The sequence below is a fragment of the Chenopodium quinoa genome, unplaced genomic scaffold (assembly GCF_001683475.1).
Source record: "Chenopodium quinoa cultivar QQ74 unplaced genomic scaffold, ASM168347v1, whole genome shotgun sequence".
Lineage (NCBI taxonomy): Eukaryota > Viridiplantae > Streptophyta > Magnoliopsida > Caryophyllales > Amaranthaceae > Chenopodium > Chenopodium quinoa.
This window is the reverse complement of record NW_018742441.1, coordinates 423,112-443,431: the sequence shown is the minus strand read 5'-3', so window position 1 is coordinate 443,431 and position 20,320 is coordinate 423,112. Positions and strand designations below refer to the sequence as shown.

The window sequence follows — 20,320 nt, the reverse complement described above, 5'->3', positions numbered from 1 at the left end:
TTAGATTCCAATCCCTTCCCAATCAGAGTCGTCACAACATTTTTGGAGACCCTGTGCAAATATAGAGTATAAAATTTTTGCTCATAAATTTTGTCTACTCACAGCTTATTTTTATATAAGAAATGAAATCGTAAAGTTTGTAATCATCAAAAACGAAATAATTAGTATACAAATTTAATGATAGTCTTTGTTATTAAGTACTTTGTATATTACATTGTTGTTTAGAAATTACAAACATTGATGTTTAGCTAGAATATTATTTCTCTTGAACATTCTAAAAATTGCAATTTTGTCCCTTAATGCAGCACCATCTATCTATCTATCTATCTATCTATCTATCTATTATACTAAAAGACAAGCACCTCAATGTGAGGATGATAAATGTCACTCTCTCATTGGCTTATCTTATGTATAAAATATATCTATATAATTACTGTTTACGTATTTAAGCATAGTTATTTTTGTTAAACTTCAAACAATAAAAGCAAGTTTCTATACATGCATAAGATTTTCATGATTTCCTAACATAAATATTGATTTAATTTTTTATAATAAATATATACTTTCCAATACTACAAATAATCCATAAAATATTTTCAATCTTTATTTATAGTTAAGTTAAAGAATAATAACTAATTTGAAGCAATATGATTAAAGTGGCATAATTAAGGAAACAAATATTTCGTATTTTGAAAGGCTAATATTATTTTTTTTTATGAAAATTAAATAAAATCGATAATATTTATTTTGACGTCAATTATGAAATCAGTACAAACATTTAAAAAAAATCAGATGTACAATAAAATATTGTGCACCGATTATAAAAGCTACCCTGTAATGAATGAAAGTTATGCTTTATTGATAAAAGTTACCCAAAATAATGTAAAAGTTTTTTATACAAAAGTTTTTGATAAAGATACAAAATAGTGTAAAAATTACTTTTATCGTTTGTTGTACTCCTTGACAAATACTGAATGCTGAGCCGAAATGTTGTCTTGGAAAAAAATACATAATCTTGAACATAAATTTAATTTTAATCAGCCTTTTATTTCTATACAATGTCTTTTACAATGATCTTTTGTTTTTCTTGCATTAAAAAAAAAAAAAAACCTCTGAACCAATAACCAATCTAAACAAGAGGAATAAAAGTTAAATTGTATTAGACATTTGACGAAAAAGGATATATAAAATGTATTATAACTATTACTCATGTTTTAAATTGTAATATTCGTATTAACAATGCAATTACTTATGAATTTTTTTTAGAAAAACTAACATTTTAATTTAAAAATCGTGCATTGCTCATGTACTATACTAGATATACAACAATCATGTGCAATAATTTATGTTGTTTTTTACATAATAATACTTTTAACTATAATAGTATGTGTATATAATATAATATTTTTTATAATATAAAAAAGTATACGTATATAATATAATATTTTATAACACGTGTCCTCCATACCAGTGTAGTCTCAATCACCACTACACCAATTGGTTGTTGGTGTATTGGTGATTGAGACTACACTTGGTAGGGAGGACTTGTGTGCTCTCCTGCAACAACAATCGGAAGGGGAGTGAAACCTAATAACCTAGAACTGATCCTCAAATCTGAAAAGGGTGAACCGGATAGAACACCCAAAACTCAATGCATATATGACGGGAATTAATTTATCCTTTATCTATCTTATACAAAATTCCAAAGTCTATTTTTTTTCAAAATATGATAATAACATTTGTAAATTTTTGTTAATATGAAAGATATAAACCTATCAAAATGTATATATAGTTAAATTTTTTAATAACTTATATCGAATGCGTAGTTTTATTAAAATTATTTGCATGTAATCATTAAATGTGTTGGATGTTGTGTAGCTATGCAATGTCCAAAACTTTAGTTGATCGACTTTGATTTAGTGATTGTATGGTAAAAAGATATTGACTTCGATCTTGAAACCTAATAGTCTAATAAATTCTAAATAGAAAAATTAAAACAAAAGGAAATGAAAATAGTAAATGGCTTTAAATATTGAAATAAACATAACCTTTTAAATCAATTTAGCGAATTCAAGAGACAATTTTAAGGCATTAAAATTAAATGGGGGAAAATATATGTAAAAAGAACATTTTTAGATATATAAATGTCCATGCACTATTATAAGAGTTTTGTTAACCTTTTTATAATTAAGGTAGGGATAAATCTTAGTAATATATACTCCGTATATTTTATTTATATAAAATTATCAGTATCCATACCTATATACGAAGTATTTGTGTCGTATACTATATTTAATCAACTATTGGTTATATATATGACTATTATATAATATATAGTTTTTGGCACAATGCTTAACTTAGGAAAATATATGTTCTGGTAGGTCAAATATAAGGTTATTATTGTGTCTATAGATTTAATGAGTGCGACGGGTAAATAAAACATGTATGTATTAGATTGATTGTAGCTACTGATGCGGGTGGTATGATATGAAAATTTTAGTTTTTTCTCAACGGGAGATATAAATAAATTAGTCCACTTCTTATATAGCTTTTTTTTTTTTACGGAAAATGAGCAAACTTTATTAGTCAATCAAAGCGTTTAAATCAACAATTACAAAGTCAGAGATGCCCAAAGGGACCTCCTCCATCCATACTCTAAGCTCAGTAAAGGAAGAACTAATTTTAGCTAGTTCGTGGGCAACTCGATTACCACCTCGTTTCACAAAGGAGGAGTATTCCTGGCATTGAAGAGCAAGCTTCAAAATGTCATGTACAATCAGACCAAACGCAGTAGCAGGGGCAGTCTTCTTCTTCAAATGGTGATGGAGTTTCAAGCAATCTGTTTTCAAACACACTCTATTGAAGCCCGACTCCAAGGATATGGCTAAGGCGTGTCTCATCGCCAATGCTTCAACAACATCGACCTCATAATTACCTTTAAGACAAAGGCAAGTCGAGGCAACAACATCACCAACTCTGTCCCGCATTACAGCACCCAACCCCACCTGATTCGAGCCAAAAGTTGCTGCATCCGAATTGATTTTGATCACTCCTTCCACCGGTGGCTTCCATTGAGATTCAAACTGCTGAGGATTTGAGGACAAAGTAGAATTCTCCAGAGCACTTTCATAATCACCCACCATTCCCACAGCCTTGTGGATGGTTTCACTAGCATCTTTCTTTCTCCCATCAAAGACCCAAGCGTTTCTCCTAAGCCAAACACCCCACAAGATACTCCAAAACAAGTTCCACCAATGGGGATCTGTATAATGCTTTCTCACACCCACACATCACTCAACAAAGGTATCACCCTCAAAATTTTCCACCTCCAGCCTCAACGGAGAACAATACCAGATTCGCTTCGCCTCTTCACATTTAATCAACATATGCAGGGCACTTTCGACATCATTTCCACACATAGGACAAGTAGTATCGATAGGCATAGCGCGTTTGGCCAAACTGTACCTAGCAGCGACGGCATTCTTCATAGCACGCCAAGAAAAAAATTTTACTTTAGGCGGAAGCTCAGCATCCCAGACCATTGACCAGTCTACCTTACTCACTGTAGTCGAATTCGAGGCCGTATCATTTTTTTGCTCAACAGTGAGAAGGTTGTAAGCACTACGAACTGAGTAATTCCCATCCTTCGTATAATGCCACACCCATGAATCCTTTCTATCAAACATTGGGATCGGAATATTACATATTTCATTCACTTCCACCGAAGAAAACCAAGCCTCAAGAGTCTGAATATTTCAGCATTTGTCAGACCATAAGTCACGAACAAAAATGGGCTCCCCTTCTTCCAGCCTTTGACTACTGCCTACCCTGAAATTCGGAAGGTTTGGGATCCAAGGATCCTTCCAATTGTGCACCGTAGATCCATTACCAACTGCTTTTCTCACCCCTTTAGCAAGAACCTCTCGCGCACCCATGATTGATCTCCAAGTATAGCTTGCGTTCGCTTGTATCTTGGCTTCCATTAAGGTCGTATGGGGAAAGTACTTCCCTTTAAGTACTCTAGCCACGAAAGAGTCTTCATTCGACAAAATACACCAGGCTTGCTTAGCAAGGAGAGCTTCATTAAAAATTTTCATGTTCCGAAAACCCAAGCCCCCCTCCTTTTTTGACACATATAGCTTCTCCCAAGCCACCCAACACAGCTTCCTCTCTTCACCCTTTTGACCCCAAAAAAATTGTCGACACATTTTTTCAATCCCATTTAGGATGCTATTTGGGATCGAAAAACAATGCATTGCATATGTTGGAATCGCGTGGGCTATAGACTTTATCAAGACCTCCCTTCCTGCTTGTGACAGAAAATTCCCTTTCCACCCTTTAAGTTTCTTCCAAACTCTATCCTGAATATTATGGAAAACCTGTTTCTTCGAACTACCAATGTAAGTTGGAAGCCCGAGGTATTTTTCATGTCTTTCGACGGCCTTAAAGGATAACTTCATCTGAAGCATATTCTTCCGTTCTTGCTCAATGTTTCGGCTGAAAGACACCTCTGATTTGTCCATATTCAGTTTCTGACCAGAAGCCACTTCATAAGTAGAAAGGATTTCCAACACACCCTCCACCTCCTCCTTCGAAGCTCTCACAAATAAAAGACTATCATTTGCGAAAAATAAATGAGAGATAGGATTGACATGTCTCCCAATTTTAATCCCATGAATGATCTTCCTATTCTCGGCATCCCTAAGCAATGATGACATCCTTCGGCACACATGATAAAAAGGAATGGCGATAGGGGATCCCCTTGCCGTAGCCCCCTACTAGGTTTAAACCTCCTCGACGGTTGCCCATTCACCAAAACCTCAAATTCTGCAGAGCTTACACATTTCATTACAGACTCACAAAAGATTCCGCCAATCCCAATTTAATCATCATTTTCTGCAGAAAAACCCACTCCACCCTGTCATAGGCCTTACTCATATCTAGCTTGAGACCCATAAAGCCTTTCTTCCCTGTCTTTTTTTTCCGGAGATAATGAAAACATTCATATGCAACCATAATATTATCTGTGATCAAACGCCCCGAAACAAACCCACTCTGCGACTCGTGTATAATGAACGGGAGAACTAGCTTTAGTCTATTAGCTAGAACTTTGGTGACTATTTTATATATAACATTACATAAACTTATAGGTCTATAATCAACAGGAGACTCACAATCATTTTTTTCGGAATTAAAACAATATGAGTCTGATTAATAGTACCTATATCACCATTATTGTTCAAAATCTCAAGCACTTTCTCAATCACATCAACACCAACCACATCCCAAAATTTCTGAAAAAACGATTGCAGACATACCATCCGGTCCAGGGGCCTTTGTCGGGTGCATTTGAAAAAGAGCCACACGAACCTCCTCAGCGTTGAAAGGGGCTGCCAGGTTGCTGCATTGCTGCTCGGTTACAATTGTTTCCACCTTTTCAATTACAGGCTCCGGCTCCACTATACTATTCTCGGCAAAGAGATCTTCAAAATAATTCACAAAAACCTCCATGATCTGCTCTTCCTCCTCGAACTCTGTACCCGCAGCATTTTTTATTTTTTTAATGTTATTTCGAGCAACTCTCTGCTTGGCCTTCGAGTGGAAAAATGTGGTGTTTTTATCACCATGTTTGAGCCAATCTTGCCTACTCCGTTGCTTCCAATACATTTCCTCCCTTCTTTCAAGCTCATCCATCGATCCTATCATCAATTGCACGCATTTGGGCAATAATTTCCTCCGTTTGGGGTTCACCCATAAGATGCTCCATTTGCCCCCTACAAGCTTGGAGTTCCTTCACAAAATCCCTAAATTTATCTCTACTCCACGCACTAAGATTAGAAGAAGTGAAGGCAATTTTTGAACAAAGGTCACCTCCCCTATCCCAAGCATCGGACACTATCCTTTCACAGTTCTCATCACGAAGCCACATTTCTTCAAAGCGGTACATCTTTTTCTTCTTCTTTTTTTTCTTTGGCATATGGAGATCTTCCTTGATACACAAGAGTATGGGCAGGTGGTCTGATCTTCGTTTGGTAAGATGAGTAACAAACGAAGCTGGGAACATGACACACCAAGAACGATTTGCTAGGAACCTGTCAAGGCGTTCCTGGATATTTTCATCTCCTCCTCTATTGTTTGCCCATGTAAAATCATGGCCAAGGTACCCAAGGTCCTCCAACTGACAATAATCCACCGCTTCTCTAAGGATATCGGCTTCCGCATCACAAAAACTTCGCCCACTCATCTTCTCACTCGACTGCAACATTAAATTTAGGTCCCCTCCGCACAGCCATGGGCTGTCATGACTACCCCACAAGCTTTTGAGCAACAGCCCCGTTCTAAATTTGTTATCATCATCCGGGAAACCATAGATGCCAGAGAATCTCCACCTCCCTTGCTGGTTTGAGACAATTTCAGCATCAATATGGTTTTGGGAGTAGGACGTGACAGTGACATTCAATTCATCGAATTATTCCACATCAAAGCTAACCCCCCCCCCCCCCCCCCCCCGTCTCCTTCTTCCTTCACCTTCACAATCTACCACCAAAGCACACTCAAACTTCGTTTTTTGTTTTATTTTTTCAAACTCGAAAGATTTCAGTTTTGTTTCCGAAAGAAACACCATTTGGGGACATTCAAGAAACACTATACGTTTCAAAGCATTAATTGCAGGAGTGCCCCCCAACCCCCTACAATTCCACGAGATGATGTGACTCATTTATCACCGAGAGCCCACTGTGTGGGGCTCGCCACTTTGTCAATTGAAGCTCCTGTAATTCTCATTTTTTTACACACCATACTCTCGTTAAGTATACTATTCTCTTCAATACTACCCTCCCTTGACTCCTTCCTTTTTACTCCAGCAATGTTCAAACTCTCCTGCATGGTATGATCATCCTCCCTCACCATACGCTTCCAACTCTTCACTTCTTATATAGCTATGTGGAGTATTATTCAATTATTTTTCAATTAATAAAATAACATTATAAAATTTTAAAAGAATTTCAAATAACATAAAATACTATTCAAATAACGTTCCTTTAATTTTTTTTTATTGACCATAAGTACAAGTCCTTTAATAGTAAATGAATTATTTTTTTTTTTTTTTTTTTTTTTTCCTACGTGTTTAATAATTTGATTTATAATCCGTGCATCGCACGGGCACTATGCTAGTTGAAGCACTAAGGCTAATACAGAAACTTTAAAACCGGACACGGACTAGGTTCAAAGATTTTGATTGACTAAACTAATTGACAATCCTATTATAATGAGAAATTGAGAAGTTTGTGGTTTAGCTGATCTTAAATGTCATACATCCCATAAAAGTTTTACCATTACAAGAGACAAGAGAAAGGCAAACGATGAAAACAGCAATGTTATTCTTCTTACTACATAGAATCCCTCCCTAATAAACCAATTTTTAAATACTAGCAATTAGTTCAACACAAGAGTTTTTTTTTTTCTAATAGGTACATATGGATTTTGGAAGAACTTCTATATCTCATAGTAATTAATCACCATCAATAACCACCATCTTTGAAAATTTTTACATGAACCAAGTGGTTTTTGGTCATTTGATAATCTCAGTTCATTTTAAATTTTTAATATAGGTTACACCTTTCTCTCTTGGTAAGAATAGAATCAAATTGTAGCAAAGATAAAACACTCAACTAGTCAACTACTATGCAACTACCTCACTTACACAATCACACAAGGTACATATGAAAGGAATGATTTGCATAAAATTTGATATCTAATATACTATATTTACGATCAAAACTGAAACTTGATTGTACAATTTTACTAATTTACGTAGTAGTATATTTGTTAAATTCGATATAAATCATGTTATTGTTGGGTCCGTATTATCACACGACCCATTGTACTTAGGGCACCAATCCAAGATCAATAAATCAGCAAGAATACGCAAAACGGCTTGATTGGAATAAACAAGGAAAGCAGCATCAAGCGTATCAATCAAGGAGATACTTGCCAAAGATACACCTACAGAGCAGGAAACAAGATAAATCAAGAAGATCCTATACGTTTGAAATATATTCTGAATAAATTTGTAAACCCTAGAGACCCCTAGGTATAAATAAGAAGAATTAGGCATTTTAACACTCATGTACGTTCGCATATACTAAAATATAAACAATTTGTTCTACTGTTATCTACGGAATTGCATCCCTACTGAACAAGGAGGTCTGTCCTTACTCAGTATTGTATCTCTAAACTCATCTTCTTTATGTAATTGAATATTTATTGCTTACTTATTGATTACTTATTGATTTATCATCGTTCTTAGTTGTTTTATATGCTATTGGTAGAATGATTGTTATTACCCCTGAAACCTAGCAAATTCTTAGATGTCCTTATTGAGATTTGCCTAAATAATTTGGCGCCCACCGTGGGGCTGATAATCAATTAACCTACCAATTCGCCAAAAAACCAAGACAAACACCATGACTGGGCAACCAGTACCCTTTACCATTGCCGAAATTGTTGGGGATTAGTGAGTCTGACTCACCGCGGAAACAAACCCCTACCCGAGGAACCACTCGCAATAATTAAAATCATAAAGCATAAATAAATAATCACAAAGAAAAGATCACGAATCTTACCCTCGAAGCGAGCTTCGCCCAAACACCGGGGCTCTTACTTGAAAGCTACGAGCACGTCAAGCGCCGCGCCTTCGACGGTATCCCCCCACAAAAGGGCGAACACAACTTTAAGGTCTACTACCTAGGGGTTAGCGAGGTCCGACCAAAACCCGAGTGTTATATGAGTTTAAGAGTTTTCCCAAAATTATGGAATGCTCTTTTTAACTCCCACTCAAGCATCATTTCCTATGCCCAAAGTTGGGTATTTATAGGGAATGATGAAGTATGAAAATCTCTCCCATCAATGTGGGACAATGAGATTTTCTCATTTTATTTTAAAGCTAAAATAAAATTATTAAGCAAACTAGTAATAAATCAACAAGTGTCAAGCATACATGAGAGAGTAGGTGAGGACCACTTGGAGATGGGGACCAAACTTGCTCCCCACTCTCTCCCTCACCTTGTGCCACATGGCAACCCACTTGCTCCCAACCTTCCCCTTATACACGGCCCTATGGCCCGAGCCAAGCCACGAGCCAAGCCCGGCCCGCACCCAGCCCGCAGCCAGCCCGCACCTGGCCCGCACCAGCTGCTGCTGTGGCATGGTGCGGCTGCGGCTGCTGATGTGCCTAGCCGTGGCTGCAGCACAGTGCGCTGGCTCGTCTTGCCCCTAGCATTAGCATTCGGATGCTCGGGGCACTCCGATGCTATGGGTATTTTCGGGAATATTGTTGATTTATTATTATTTTGCGCGTCTCGTCTTTTATTATTTAGACTCGACTTCCGACGATCGGTTTCGACGCTCTAAGCTCGAATTACCGACGTCTAATTATTTAACACTCGGGTGACGAATTAATTTCTTCCGAATTAATTCGTCGAGTTGGTTCGCATATATTTGCTTGGGTGTGACCTGAAGGGTTCAGTCAAGATTAAGCTGTAATATTAATTATATTAATATTACTGATCGGAAGCGGCCTCCACCCAGGCATTCCAATCACTTGACCTTACTGAATATATTAGCTTTCTAATAATTCTGAACCCGCTATCAGAATAATACACTTGTTCGAAGGACACCATTCCTTTCATAAATTAGTGAAGGAATGAACGCATTCCGCCAAACTTTAGACCAGCAGAAAAGCCAAATTGAAACACTGCTGGCTCAAAAAGTCCAAACTGAAGCCAAACTCACCAGTCTTACCAAACAAAATGAAGCCCTTCGCAGCCAAATACAATTAGTCGCATCTAAAACCGTTAACACCAGAAAGAGCACTGAAAGTATAGCCATGCAGCTTGACATGTCCGGAACCTTGAAAGAGTTTGATTGAAAGAGTTTTGAGTAAGCTTCAAGCCTTCAATTATGTTTGAAATAATTTATTTTATTTTATTTTATTTTTCTAAAACCCCGTATAAAAGGGAAGCCAGGAGGGCACATAGATTAGCAGAGATTCTTAGAAAGGGAATGAAGTTATCCCTAGGCAAAAGCATATGATCCCTAGATCACACCATTTTACACAATCATTGATAACAACAACGTTAATTTGTGTTGCTCACATCAGTGCAACATTGAAGCCTGTGTTGATTCCTTGTTGTTTGCCAGATTGATTACACAATCTTGTACAGTTGTACCCTTTTGGGAGAAATCGCAAAACTCCGTTTTCATCAAGATTTGAATGGCGTTTTCCCACTTTGTTTCTTCTTCATCATTTGACTTTCTTAAAGATGGTTTTGAAATACTCCCCTCCTCCATCTCGTTTCATAATAATTGACATAATCTAACTGAATATCTTGTCAAAGCAGAAATCATACGAGATAGTAGATACAAAATATTAGTCAAGGTTATTAAAACGAACAGTACCAAAAACCTTCGATATAACCGTGCTGCAGCAACAATAACAACAATGCAACATAGATGCTAGCAAGAGCACGGTCAAGGGAACTCAATACGCACTGTTATTACCGTTCAGCAGAATGAAAATTATGGCAACCTTATCTCATTACATTCAACACAGCATACTCACCCCAAAAAAGTCATTGACATCTTCTGTTGGAAAAAAAAAACAGAGTGGGGCTTTTATTTAATTAGGGAAGAGGAAGGGGAAACAACAGATGACCAAATTGTTTAGAATATTAAAAGATTACATGAACTTCTGTTTCAACTTAACAATCCATGTTCTGATGTTCGTGCACTTTACACTTCAACGTTGACATGGACACTTCAAAAGAGAATTGGTCAGAACGTGCTGAAAATGGCCAACTATGCAGCAAAGATAAGTTGAGTACATTTCATTCAATTCTAAAGATGATTGATGCATTGATCACAATGTTGTCAATGTATAATTGTATATACCCTCACAAAATACAAGGCCGTAGATTGTAACTACATTACTGCAAGGTCGCGGATGGAGCATAACAACTAAAACAGAGCCTAATGGGTGGAGGCCGCTATACAGAGCATAACAACACACTTCAGCTACATATACTCATAGAGCATACTAACAAGATGCTAAACAAAAAGATCAGTATAGCATTGAGTGGAGGCCACTTGAAGGTGTGCTCACGATAAAATTTTCTTTCGTCCCTCAATTACCACAGACCTTGCTAGGTTGGATACTAAAAGATCAGTCCATGTAACATCACATTATACATGAGAACAGCTGAACAGCAGTACATTCCTGATAAAAATTACTCGGTAGCAAGATCTGTGTAAACGGTCACTACAACTCCACACTAGCCAAAATGTTTCAACAAAAGCCACAGGTTCATACAAGTGAAACAATTAGCAAGTCGCGTTTAAACAGAGTAAATTATTTCTTCAAGAGAAAAGCATTATATAATCAAGTCAGAAAACATAAAACACTGAAATTTGAGTCACAAAATTGAGTCAAAAGCTCAAAGGAATTCTCATTCATTCCAATGGGCAAAAACCATAGTATAGCCCTTCTCATTACAACAGCTTCAGTTTGCGCAATTGCGAAAAGGAAAAAAGAGTCATTAATATATACAACATAGTAAATTTACACTGCAAGTCAAGGGAAATGCCCATCATCTCCCAAGCTACAATGGAGCACACCAGCACTAACATGCTAATCTCCTCTATTCAATATGTTTGAATATTTTTTTTTATTTTTTCATTTTTCGGCAAGGAGTCACACTAGTTCAGTACATACTATAAAGTATCATTTGTATCAATGACATACATAATTATTGTTCATCACGAGTCTATGAACAATGTACAACCAAATCTCCGCGATAAGGCTGAAACCGTAAAAAGGGGGTTATATTCAAGCCAGACCATAAGCTAAAAACACACAAACTAGCTACTCAATTATCATTTTCACACCAATATACCTGGATCACATAAGTAGTGATCATGGGAGTAATTCACAGACAACACTCCGGGCATCGAATCAGCCCGTTTTCATTGCACTCCAAGCACCTCTTCATCACCTCCTCATCCTCGTCGAATATCTTCCTACTACCACTACAGTTGGAGCAGGGCAAGAACCTCACATCACCACAACTATCACACACGAACCGTCTATCCCTCGTTGGCAATGACTGAAGAATCTTTCGAAGCTCACCGGTTTCGTTCCACTGCCTGATCAACTCAACCCCACCTACATACCTCCCCTTAATAAAAACCTGTGGCAATGTCACATTCTTCTCACCAAGCAACCCCTGTATCTCCTTCCTATAAGCAGCGTCCATCGAAACGTCCCTTTCATCGACGAACACTTTATAAGCCCGGAAAATCATCCGGACAGCATCGCAATCCTCCCGGGTTCTCCGAATTCCCCTCAAACTAGTGAAATATACCACAACTCTATCCTCAGTACCCGGAAATCGAATGGTAGAAACATCCAAAATCGACCAACAATCCTTAAAATCAGAACTGAATGATTTAGCAGGTCTTAATTTTGCTAAATGATGATTATAAGGCGATTCTTCAACTTTTTGGGAATTACATTTAACAATACTATTATTATGATTATTATTATTTGATGATTTTTGGGATTCAAACAAATTTCGAAGCTGCCTAACCTTCCCTTTGATTGAAGTACCAGCTGAATCAAAGGTATTGCTGTACCATTTCTTCATATTCGCCGCGTTTCGATCAACGACCGTCGAAGCGGCAGACGAAACGTATCCTTTCTTCGAGAAGGTATTCGCGACGGAAGAATGCGTCGTCATTGACCGACTAAACACAGAATTCTTCGACGAAATCGATGGCTTGCTAGTCGACAACTCGCGATTCTCTTCGAAACTCGCCATAAATTTTTTTTATTTTTAATTTTATTTTAGGGTATTTATTCAATTCCTCTTGAAATCAATAAATTCGGAACTAATTACACAATCAGAAAGGCAAATGATTGCGAAATTAGGGTTTGGGATGTGGAAATGAGAATTTAGGGTTTCAAAAGGGGGGATTGAAGAAAAAATCAAGAAAATGATAGAAATTAAAATTGAAAAAATCAGGGATAAAATTAAGATTGATAATCAATGATAAAGTTGATAATTGAGATTTTGTGAATTTTATTTAGGGATTTTTCTGGAAGAATTTGAGAGTAGGATTTTTTTTGTTGATTTATGAGAGAGGAAAAAAAAAAGGAAAGAAAATAGTGGAGAGAGCTGCCTTTGAAGGAAAGAAAAAGGAAGAAGAAGAAGAATACAATTTACAGTTGAGACAATTTAGAGGAGAGAGAAAAGGGTAAATCGGTAATTCCCTCTTTTTTTTTTTTTTTTTTTTTGAGATTGTGTTTTTCAAATATAGTTAACTGTTTGAGTTGTAGAAACGGGAGAGAGAGAGAGCGAAGTGTCAACTGTCAAGGCCGACGCGTTTTAGATAACGGATACTCGGTATTTTTTTTTTTTTTTTTTTTTTGATAAAAAAATGGAAATTATTGGTGAGTGAAAGACTTTTCTAAGGTAATATTTTAATTTAAACTTCACGAATGTGTGTTTTTGTAATGATTATACAGTATAATTTTTTTTTTTTTAAAAAAAAAAAAATCTTTGTTATGATTGTGTTTTATGAGATAGCAAAACAAATTTAAATTTGATTAAAATTCGATTAATATGGACATATGGTTGTGAGTTGTGACTTTGTGAGTTGGATTTATCATTTATGTGTGCAACATTGATAATGTTCGTAATAAATATTTCCTCCGTTTCTATTTAGTTGGCGCGTTTGATTTAGGCATATATTAAGAAGAGGAGAGATAAAAGAGAATGAAAAAGCAAGTGGGGTAGTTTGTAAATGTAAGGTAAAAAAGTTACCCTAAAAGGAAACGTGTCAACTAAAAAAAACTTCCTAAAAAGGAATACGTGTCAACTAAAAAGAAACGGAGGTAGTATAAGTATATCAAAATGTTATTAGTAATTTATAATTTAATTAAAGGGCATTAATGAGATTTTATAACACCTTAAGAGGAAATTTTCAAAAGTGCTACTCATAATCTTATATACCTCATCTAATCAATTTTTTATTATGTGATGATTCTATGTCCCCTCGAAATTCAAAGATTAGTTAATGGATGTATGATAAATAACAACCAAACAAGTAAAAATCTTTCTAAAAAGTGAAACTCATTTTTTAATTAATTGTTGTCCTACTTTCACCCGAAGACAAAGCAACCGTCCATTACAGATTACATACACTTTGTGCCACACAAAAATGCAGGTAACACCAAAGTCTAGTGCACAAATTGAAGCACTGTGATCGTGGTCCAAAAGTCCTTTACCAAATTACTCGTTCCATTTGCCTTGTGAATTTCAAATTAATTTTTTCAAACTTTTTTTAGAAAATAAGTATGAATTTTGATCTTTGTAGGTCCTCATTGGCACAAGTAAACCACAATATTGTTAAGCTGGGCGAGCCGAAAGGTACTCAAGCATGGCTCAAAAGCTTACTAGATGTATCTGAACACCTGCGCAGTGTTGGCACACATACTAGTACCCAAAAGCATTGCACAAAACCTTGCAGTACAGGTTCTCGACTTTTCATGTCCAGGCTGTTTATACTACTGCTGCGTTTCCTTCATAAAAAAAAAAAAAAAAGAAATAAATAAAACATGCTACTGCCAAATCTAAGATTTTACTGCTATATTTTGACAGAGTAATACTGAAATAGAGCGGGTAACAACATTATCATTCTGTGCACATTATTCAAAGAAAATTAAAGAATCAAACTCATGCAGGCGTACATTAGGAGGAAAATGTTTGTGCAGTTCTTGATCAATTACCTGGGTGAAGCCATTTATCATATGATGAAAAAACAATCACAGGATTCACAGCAAAATCGCAGGTGACGTGTGAAACAGTTCTGATACATGTTATAAAAGAGTTACAAATGAATAAATGATACAACAATTGTGTTGTGCACCTGCTGCAAACTTGTGCTGTTTAATAATGCAATAAGTTGACAGCTATCACACACACCACTTACAGGTTCAGTTATTAACTAGATAATGGGCACCTCATGCTCATCATTAGGGTTGAAAAAAAGCCAACTGGATTCATAAAAGGCTCTATTATGATCATCTGGCCCTGTTTTGACTCTGAACTCCTTCGCAAAGCTCCGAGAAGCCAGGATACGCTTCGTGTATGGAGAAGCTATGTAGTCCTTGACTACAGAATTGTGATGTTCGTACGACTCAAAACTGTTTCCAAATAGCGCCATGTTTCTCAACATATCTACATTCCAATTTACCTCTAGCAAATTGTGATACAATAAAGCCTCGCAATGAGGCATGAAGAATAATGTGGGTTTTAAAGCCTGTCTTCTACCTTCCTCATTCACTGATATGACAGAACAGCCAAAAGATTCCAGAACACGGGTTTCAGTCCCAGATAGAACCGGATCAAATACCTCGATATTACCTACCCATTCAAACTTTCTCTTCATCAAGATCACTAAACAAAGCTGCAACCGCGGAGCTTCAAAAGACTCAATGCTGCCTATACCATACACCACCATGTTCATATTTGGTTCAGACCCTAAAACCCTGGAAAAACAATTGAAGACTTCAGGGTCTTCAATCTGACTCAAGAAAAGGTCAAAAAACTTGGAGCTCTCAAGTTTCTTCAAGCTACTCTCAATTTTCTGCATTAATTTTGACTCTCTCTCTTGATTGATTTCAAGGTCAGGTGGGGCAAATGACTGTTCTTTTACCTCTTTCTCTGTGCGAGACACTTTAGACTGACATTTTCTACTTTTCCGAGGTAGGACAACAGTCCAATCAGGATCCACGTATTCAGAATTCTCATCATAGGTTGTAGTATCAGCAGCAGCAGCCATTGCTATGTGTAAAACTTAAGTTTGTATCAGATTAAGCTGTTCACAAATGTAGAAGATAGTGTGGACGAATCCTACAAGCCAAAAAGTAGGAATTAAGAGTGGTGATGGACCACTAGACAAGCAATTCAGGTCATAATATTCAAAACCTCAATGATTAAATTGTTGCTACCTTGTAGGAATAGGGACATTGGTCACCATTTGAATCAATTAAGCTGGTTTTAGAACAGAAACCAAAGTATGTGGCTTAAGCTTTAGGCGCCATGGCAAACAGCAACCAGCTATCAAGCCCTGGACCCTGGTAGGAAATGTACTTGGTTCAAATCATGGTGTTCACAAATGGATACTAAGCCTGCAAAAAAGGGAGAAAAAAAAAAAACAAAAGGGATCAACCAGCAGATATTCAAATGAAAATGCAGGATCAGGAAAAAAAATAAAAAAAGTGCCACACTAGCACATAAACAAAATTGACTACAGTAATTATCTATTCCAGCAATCCAGATACGGTAGCTTCCAAAGTATATAGAAACATACACCCACACGCAAACGCACACATGATTACAGGGAAGCACCAAATGCATCAGATCTGGCGGAAAATGCAAGATCTCCTGTTTATTTAAAAGTGCAAACAAAGAAATGCAATTCACTAATTCAGCTACTTCAATACAATTACAGCATCCATTGCACAGAAAGGGATATTTTTTCCCACATCAACTGATAACAGTGTGTTATTGTACATACATGTATGTGTGCATGCGCTGATACACATGTCCACATTGAACGGAAACCACTTTAAAAAAAAAGCTATTACGGTATTGAACACTGCTACATAAATTTAAGAAATACAACAATAAGCTCATATATGATAATTAATAAAAACAAAAGAGATCCTCCTATTTGATCTCTTTCTCAGTGATCAAACAAAGAGAGAAACGAAGGTTTATAAAGTACAAAATCTTCACCTGATGATTTTTAGATGTATAGCAAATTTAAATAAGAGTTTTTACTTGTCTCAAAAAAATAAGTTTTTACTAGCTCATATATGAATATATGATAGTTAATAGAGAAGAATGAGATCCTACTAATTGACCTCTTCCTCAGTGATCAAACAAAGGGAAGAAAACGAAGGTTTTCAGAGTACAAAATCTTCACTTGACAATTTCTAAAAGTATAGCAAATTTAAATAAGAGTTTTTACTGGCCATTAGCTATTGAAATACAACTTCCACATCATAAAAATTTATAGCATTACATTATATAAATTCAAGCCAAAAACAAGTTTTGAGTCCAGTACGATATAAGTTTCTTTTGAAAGAGTGATTTGGACAAAGAAGCCAGAGTCATCACCTGAACATTCAGCTAAAATACCAAGTTTAGGTTATTCGAACAGAAGTGTCAATTTAAATGAGCACTCTATTAGGCACAGAAAAGAATACCAAACTACTAACACAAATCGCTAATCATAAAGAATACACAATACAGATATGGGAAGCCAAAGAATTAGACTAAACAGGCAAACCCCACCAAGGAAAAGGTCAGCATTTAAACCAACACGCTGCCCACCAATGGCCAAATCATACAACAGCTTATCTGTGGTTGATAAACTCACGATTGAAAGTAGAACTTCAAACAAACTCCATGACATGTAGACTGTAAAGGATGCACAATTTACTCACCCCCTTTTGCCTAAGACCCTATAACAACCTTCAGATTAAGCACCAACATCCACACCCCCTTCCCCTGTCCAAAACAAGCACCTGTTTCAACTTTTGGCCTTCATTCTCTTTGGATATCTTCAATATTGAGACATTTCTCTCATATCTAAACTACACCACAGGAATGAATTGGTAAAGACAATGACGAGGTCCAAGCTGTTAAAGGCTATGGCAAGTTAGTGGATCTTTAGATTTGCAAGGTTCAGTCCGTAAAAATGATCAAAGCTGGTAATCTTTCTTCACACAAGAGGAGAGAGACAAGGCTTCTCCAATCGTGTAAACCTGTAGACGATGCTTCAAAAGTTCAAACATGCAGACCAAGTACTATATGAGCCATCATATATGATGTTATCCACCTAAATCATTTTCCATGGCCTTCAATTAAGCTAATCCCATTGTTGCTAAACCAAACAGTATGGATAACCTCTAAATCCGCACAAAATCATTCAGGATAATTTTCAGCATTAAAATGTGGTTGTCATACTAATAATAGATATTCCCTATTGAATGCTCCCTATATCACATTGTTTATATACTCCGTAAAATGGAAGAATTCCAAGCATACATCTCAGCTCAAGCTCATGGATGTGGGTGGTCCCTGAGCCGAGGCAGGAGGGGAGGCCACCATGACCTTGGGAGAAAAGGTTCGTTGCCATAGTTTTGTTCTAAGTTCCTAACACTTAAGGGTAGTTCCTACAACACATTAGCAAGAAACTTGACTCAATCATCAAATCAGGCTCAACAATTCACATTAGATTCATATCGCTTACAAAAATCAAAGTAAATTGCACGTACAACACATTAGCAAGAAAACTTGACTCGGTTATCAAATTAGGCTCGAAAATTCACATTAAATTCATCTCGCTTACAAAATCAAAGTAAATAGCACGTACAACATTAGCAAAAAAAATTGATTCAATTATCAAATTAGGCTCGAAAATTCACATTAAACTCATCTCGCTTACAAAAATCAAAGTAAATTGCAAATTGAAAAATTCTAGCAACAAGATTACTCGTTATAATCTTTCAAACTTCAGCAACTATAAGTCTATAACAAAGATAAGTTCAACAATCCATCTTAGAAGAACCCTAAATTGACCTTACTGACAATTAAATTAACGATAGTGTGAAACTAAACCCTAGATTGTAAAATTAAAACGATAATTAAAGAAATGAAAATAAAAATCTTACCTCAAAAGCTTGCTTCAATGGACGAAAGAAAGCTGAGCAGCTACTTCAATGGAGGATAGATAGCTCAGAAGCCGCTTCAATGGAGGATTCGGAGTACGCTTCAGTGGAAAAGGGTGCAGCCGTGCAGCGTAAAATTGAAAAGCTCCGGTAAAACAGGACTTTCATTGGTCAACACTCAACACCAAACCAAACCAAACCAAACCAAACCGGAGACTGAAAATATTGAATTCAAAACCGGATTTGGACAGTTGGACCAAATCATTTAAACCGGTCCCAAATCAGGACTTAATCAATACGGAGTACTCCGTACTTAACACTTAGGGGTCGTTTGGTTCGATCATTTGGAATGGAGTTAGAATCCATTCCATTTATTTTTTTGTTTGGTTGAGTCTTTTAGTAATGGAATCTCATACCTAAGGGATTCTAACTCCACCCCATACTTATGGAATCCCATACCCATCTCCCCCCCTTAAGATTCACAATCCATTCTTTTAATAAAGAATATGATCCATTCCAACATTAAACCACACAACTTTAAGCTAGTATGGGTTTTGTTTAGGGTATTTTTACCCTAGACATGTGGGCCAATGAGAGCTCTCCACGTGTCGAGTTCAGGATGGCCCATGTGGCCCAACATCCTCTTGACACGTGGACCAATGAGAGGTCGCCACGTGTCGAGCTTAGGATGGCCCATGTGGCTCAGCATCCTCTTGACACTTGGCGCCCTCATATATGTTTCCGAAATGGCGGCCTTCAAAGGCCCAGATTCCTAGGAGCGCCGTAAAATGGTGCAGCCCACTAAAATCTAGGTCAAGTGACCTAGGTAGGGGCACTTTTCCCAACGACCCTATAAATAGGGAGATATTTCCCCATTTTGGGGACAGATTGAATCATTTATTACACCCTTATTCTCTCACATCAGAGAAAGACCTGAGCTTGGAATCCGAGCAGATCCCTACCTAAATTTCCGTTCTCTTCATTCCGTTTCAAGTCTCTAACTTGACCGTCGGAGGCGGAGCTCCAACCACCCGGAGTCTCCGTTAATTTGCAGGTGTAGCTCAGCCGGAATCAGACTTCGTGACGTAACTCTCCCAAGGGACAAAATCACCCAAAACATTTGGCGCCGTCTGTGGGGAGAGTACCTCGAAGATGGTTCAAGAGTTTGTACCACCCCCTAACCGTCTGGGTGAAGACCCAGAAGTTTTTACAGACCATGAGGAGGATGAAGATCCTCAGGTCGAAGCTTTCACAGCCGAAGACGGCTCTCTCAGAACTAAACGCATCCGGCCCAGAGACACTCTGGAGCGGGGTGCCTCCCAGGCGGGTCCAAGTCGACCCTCTGGGTAGCCGGAAGGGGAAACCCAAACGGCCGCTGGATCAGCCCCTGTCACTCGAGATGAACTCATGAGATTCATGACAAGTTTCAAGGGTGAAATTACAGAGCTGATCACCAAGAGTCGGGCTGGTCCAAGTAAAGGCCAGTCGGCGAAGAAGACTCCTCCAGAGAAGGGGAAGTCA

At 37.1% G+C, this 20,320-nt stretch overlaps 4 protein-coding genes across 4 annotated transcripts; all 4 read right to left on the bottom strand.

The window, feature by feature from the left end:
* Positions 1–2,582: 2,582 nt before the first annotated feature.
* On the bottom strand, positions 2,583–4,718 carry LOC110716751. Its single transcript, XM_021895387.1, has 3 exons — positions 3,828–4,718; positions 3,352–3,746; positions 2,583–3,210 (listed from the first exon to the last, which is right to left on the bottom strand). The coding sequence occupies exons 1-3, from the start codon at positions 4,716–4,718 to the stop codon at positions 2,583–2,585; spliced, it is 1,914 nt and encodes a 637-aa protein (XP_021751079.1).
* Positions 4,719–5,686: 968 nt separating this feature from the next.
* LOC110716746 lies at positions 5,687–6,265 on the bottom strand. Its single transcript, XM_021895382.1, has one exon. It carries the CDS (start codon positions 6,263–6,265, stop codon positions 5,687–5,689), a length of 579 nt encoding a protein of 192 aa, XP_021751074.1.
* Positions 6,266–11,465: 5,200 nt separating this feature from the next.
* Positions 11,466–13,244, bottom strand: LOC110716239 (uncharacterized protein At3g28850-like). Its single transcript, XM_021894855.1, has one exon. The coding sequence runs from the start codon at positions 12,873–12,875 to the stop codon at positions 11,985–11,987; it is 891 nt and encodes a 296-aa protein (XP_021750547.1). The 5' UTR covers positions 12,876–13,244; the 3' UTR covers positions 11,466–11,984.
* A 1,486-nt stretch (positions 13,245–14,730) lies between these two features.
* Positions 14,731–19,002, bottom strand: LOC110716229 (protein SENSITIVITY TO RED LIGHT REDUCED 1-like). Its single transcript, XM_021894848.1, has 3 exons — positions 18,803–19,002; positions 16,070–16,249; positions 14,731–15,971 (listed from the first exon to the last, which is right to left on the bottom strand). Exon 3 carries the CDS (start codon positions 15,898–15,900, stop codon positions 15,064–15,066), a length of 837 nt encoding a protein of 278 aa, XP_021750540.1. The 5' UTR covers positions 15,901–15,971; positions 16,070–16,249; positions 18,803–19,002; the 3' UTR covers positions 14,731–15,063.
* Positions 19,003–20,320: the final 1,318 nt, after the last annotated feature.

Coding starts and splice junctions, on each gene's coding strand:
- LOC110716751 (XM_021895387.1), bottom strand. CDS start 4,718: ATGTCATCATTGCTTAGGGATGCCGAGAATAGGAAGATCATTCATGGG. Junction 3,747..3,827: donor CAAACCTTCCGAATTTCAGG/GTAGGCAGTAGT, acceptor TGAAATATTCAG/ACTCTTGAGGCTTGGTTTTC. Junction 3,211..3,351: donor GAAGAGGCGAAGCGAATCTG/GTATTGTTCTCC, acceptor TGTTTGGCTTAG/GAGAAACGCTTGGGTCTTTG.
- LOC110716239 (XM_021894855.1), bottom strand. CDS start 12,875: ATGGCGAGTTTCGAAGAGAATCGCGAGTTGTCGACTAGCAAGCCATCG.
- LOC110716229 (XM_021894848.1), bottom strand. CDS start 15,900: ATGGCTGCTGCTGCTGATACTACAACCTATGATGAGAATTCTGAATAC.
- LOC110716746 (XM_021895382.1), bottom strand. CDS start 6,265: ATGTTGCAGTCGAGTGAGAAGATGAGTGGGCGAAGTTTTTGTGATGCG.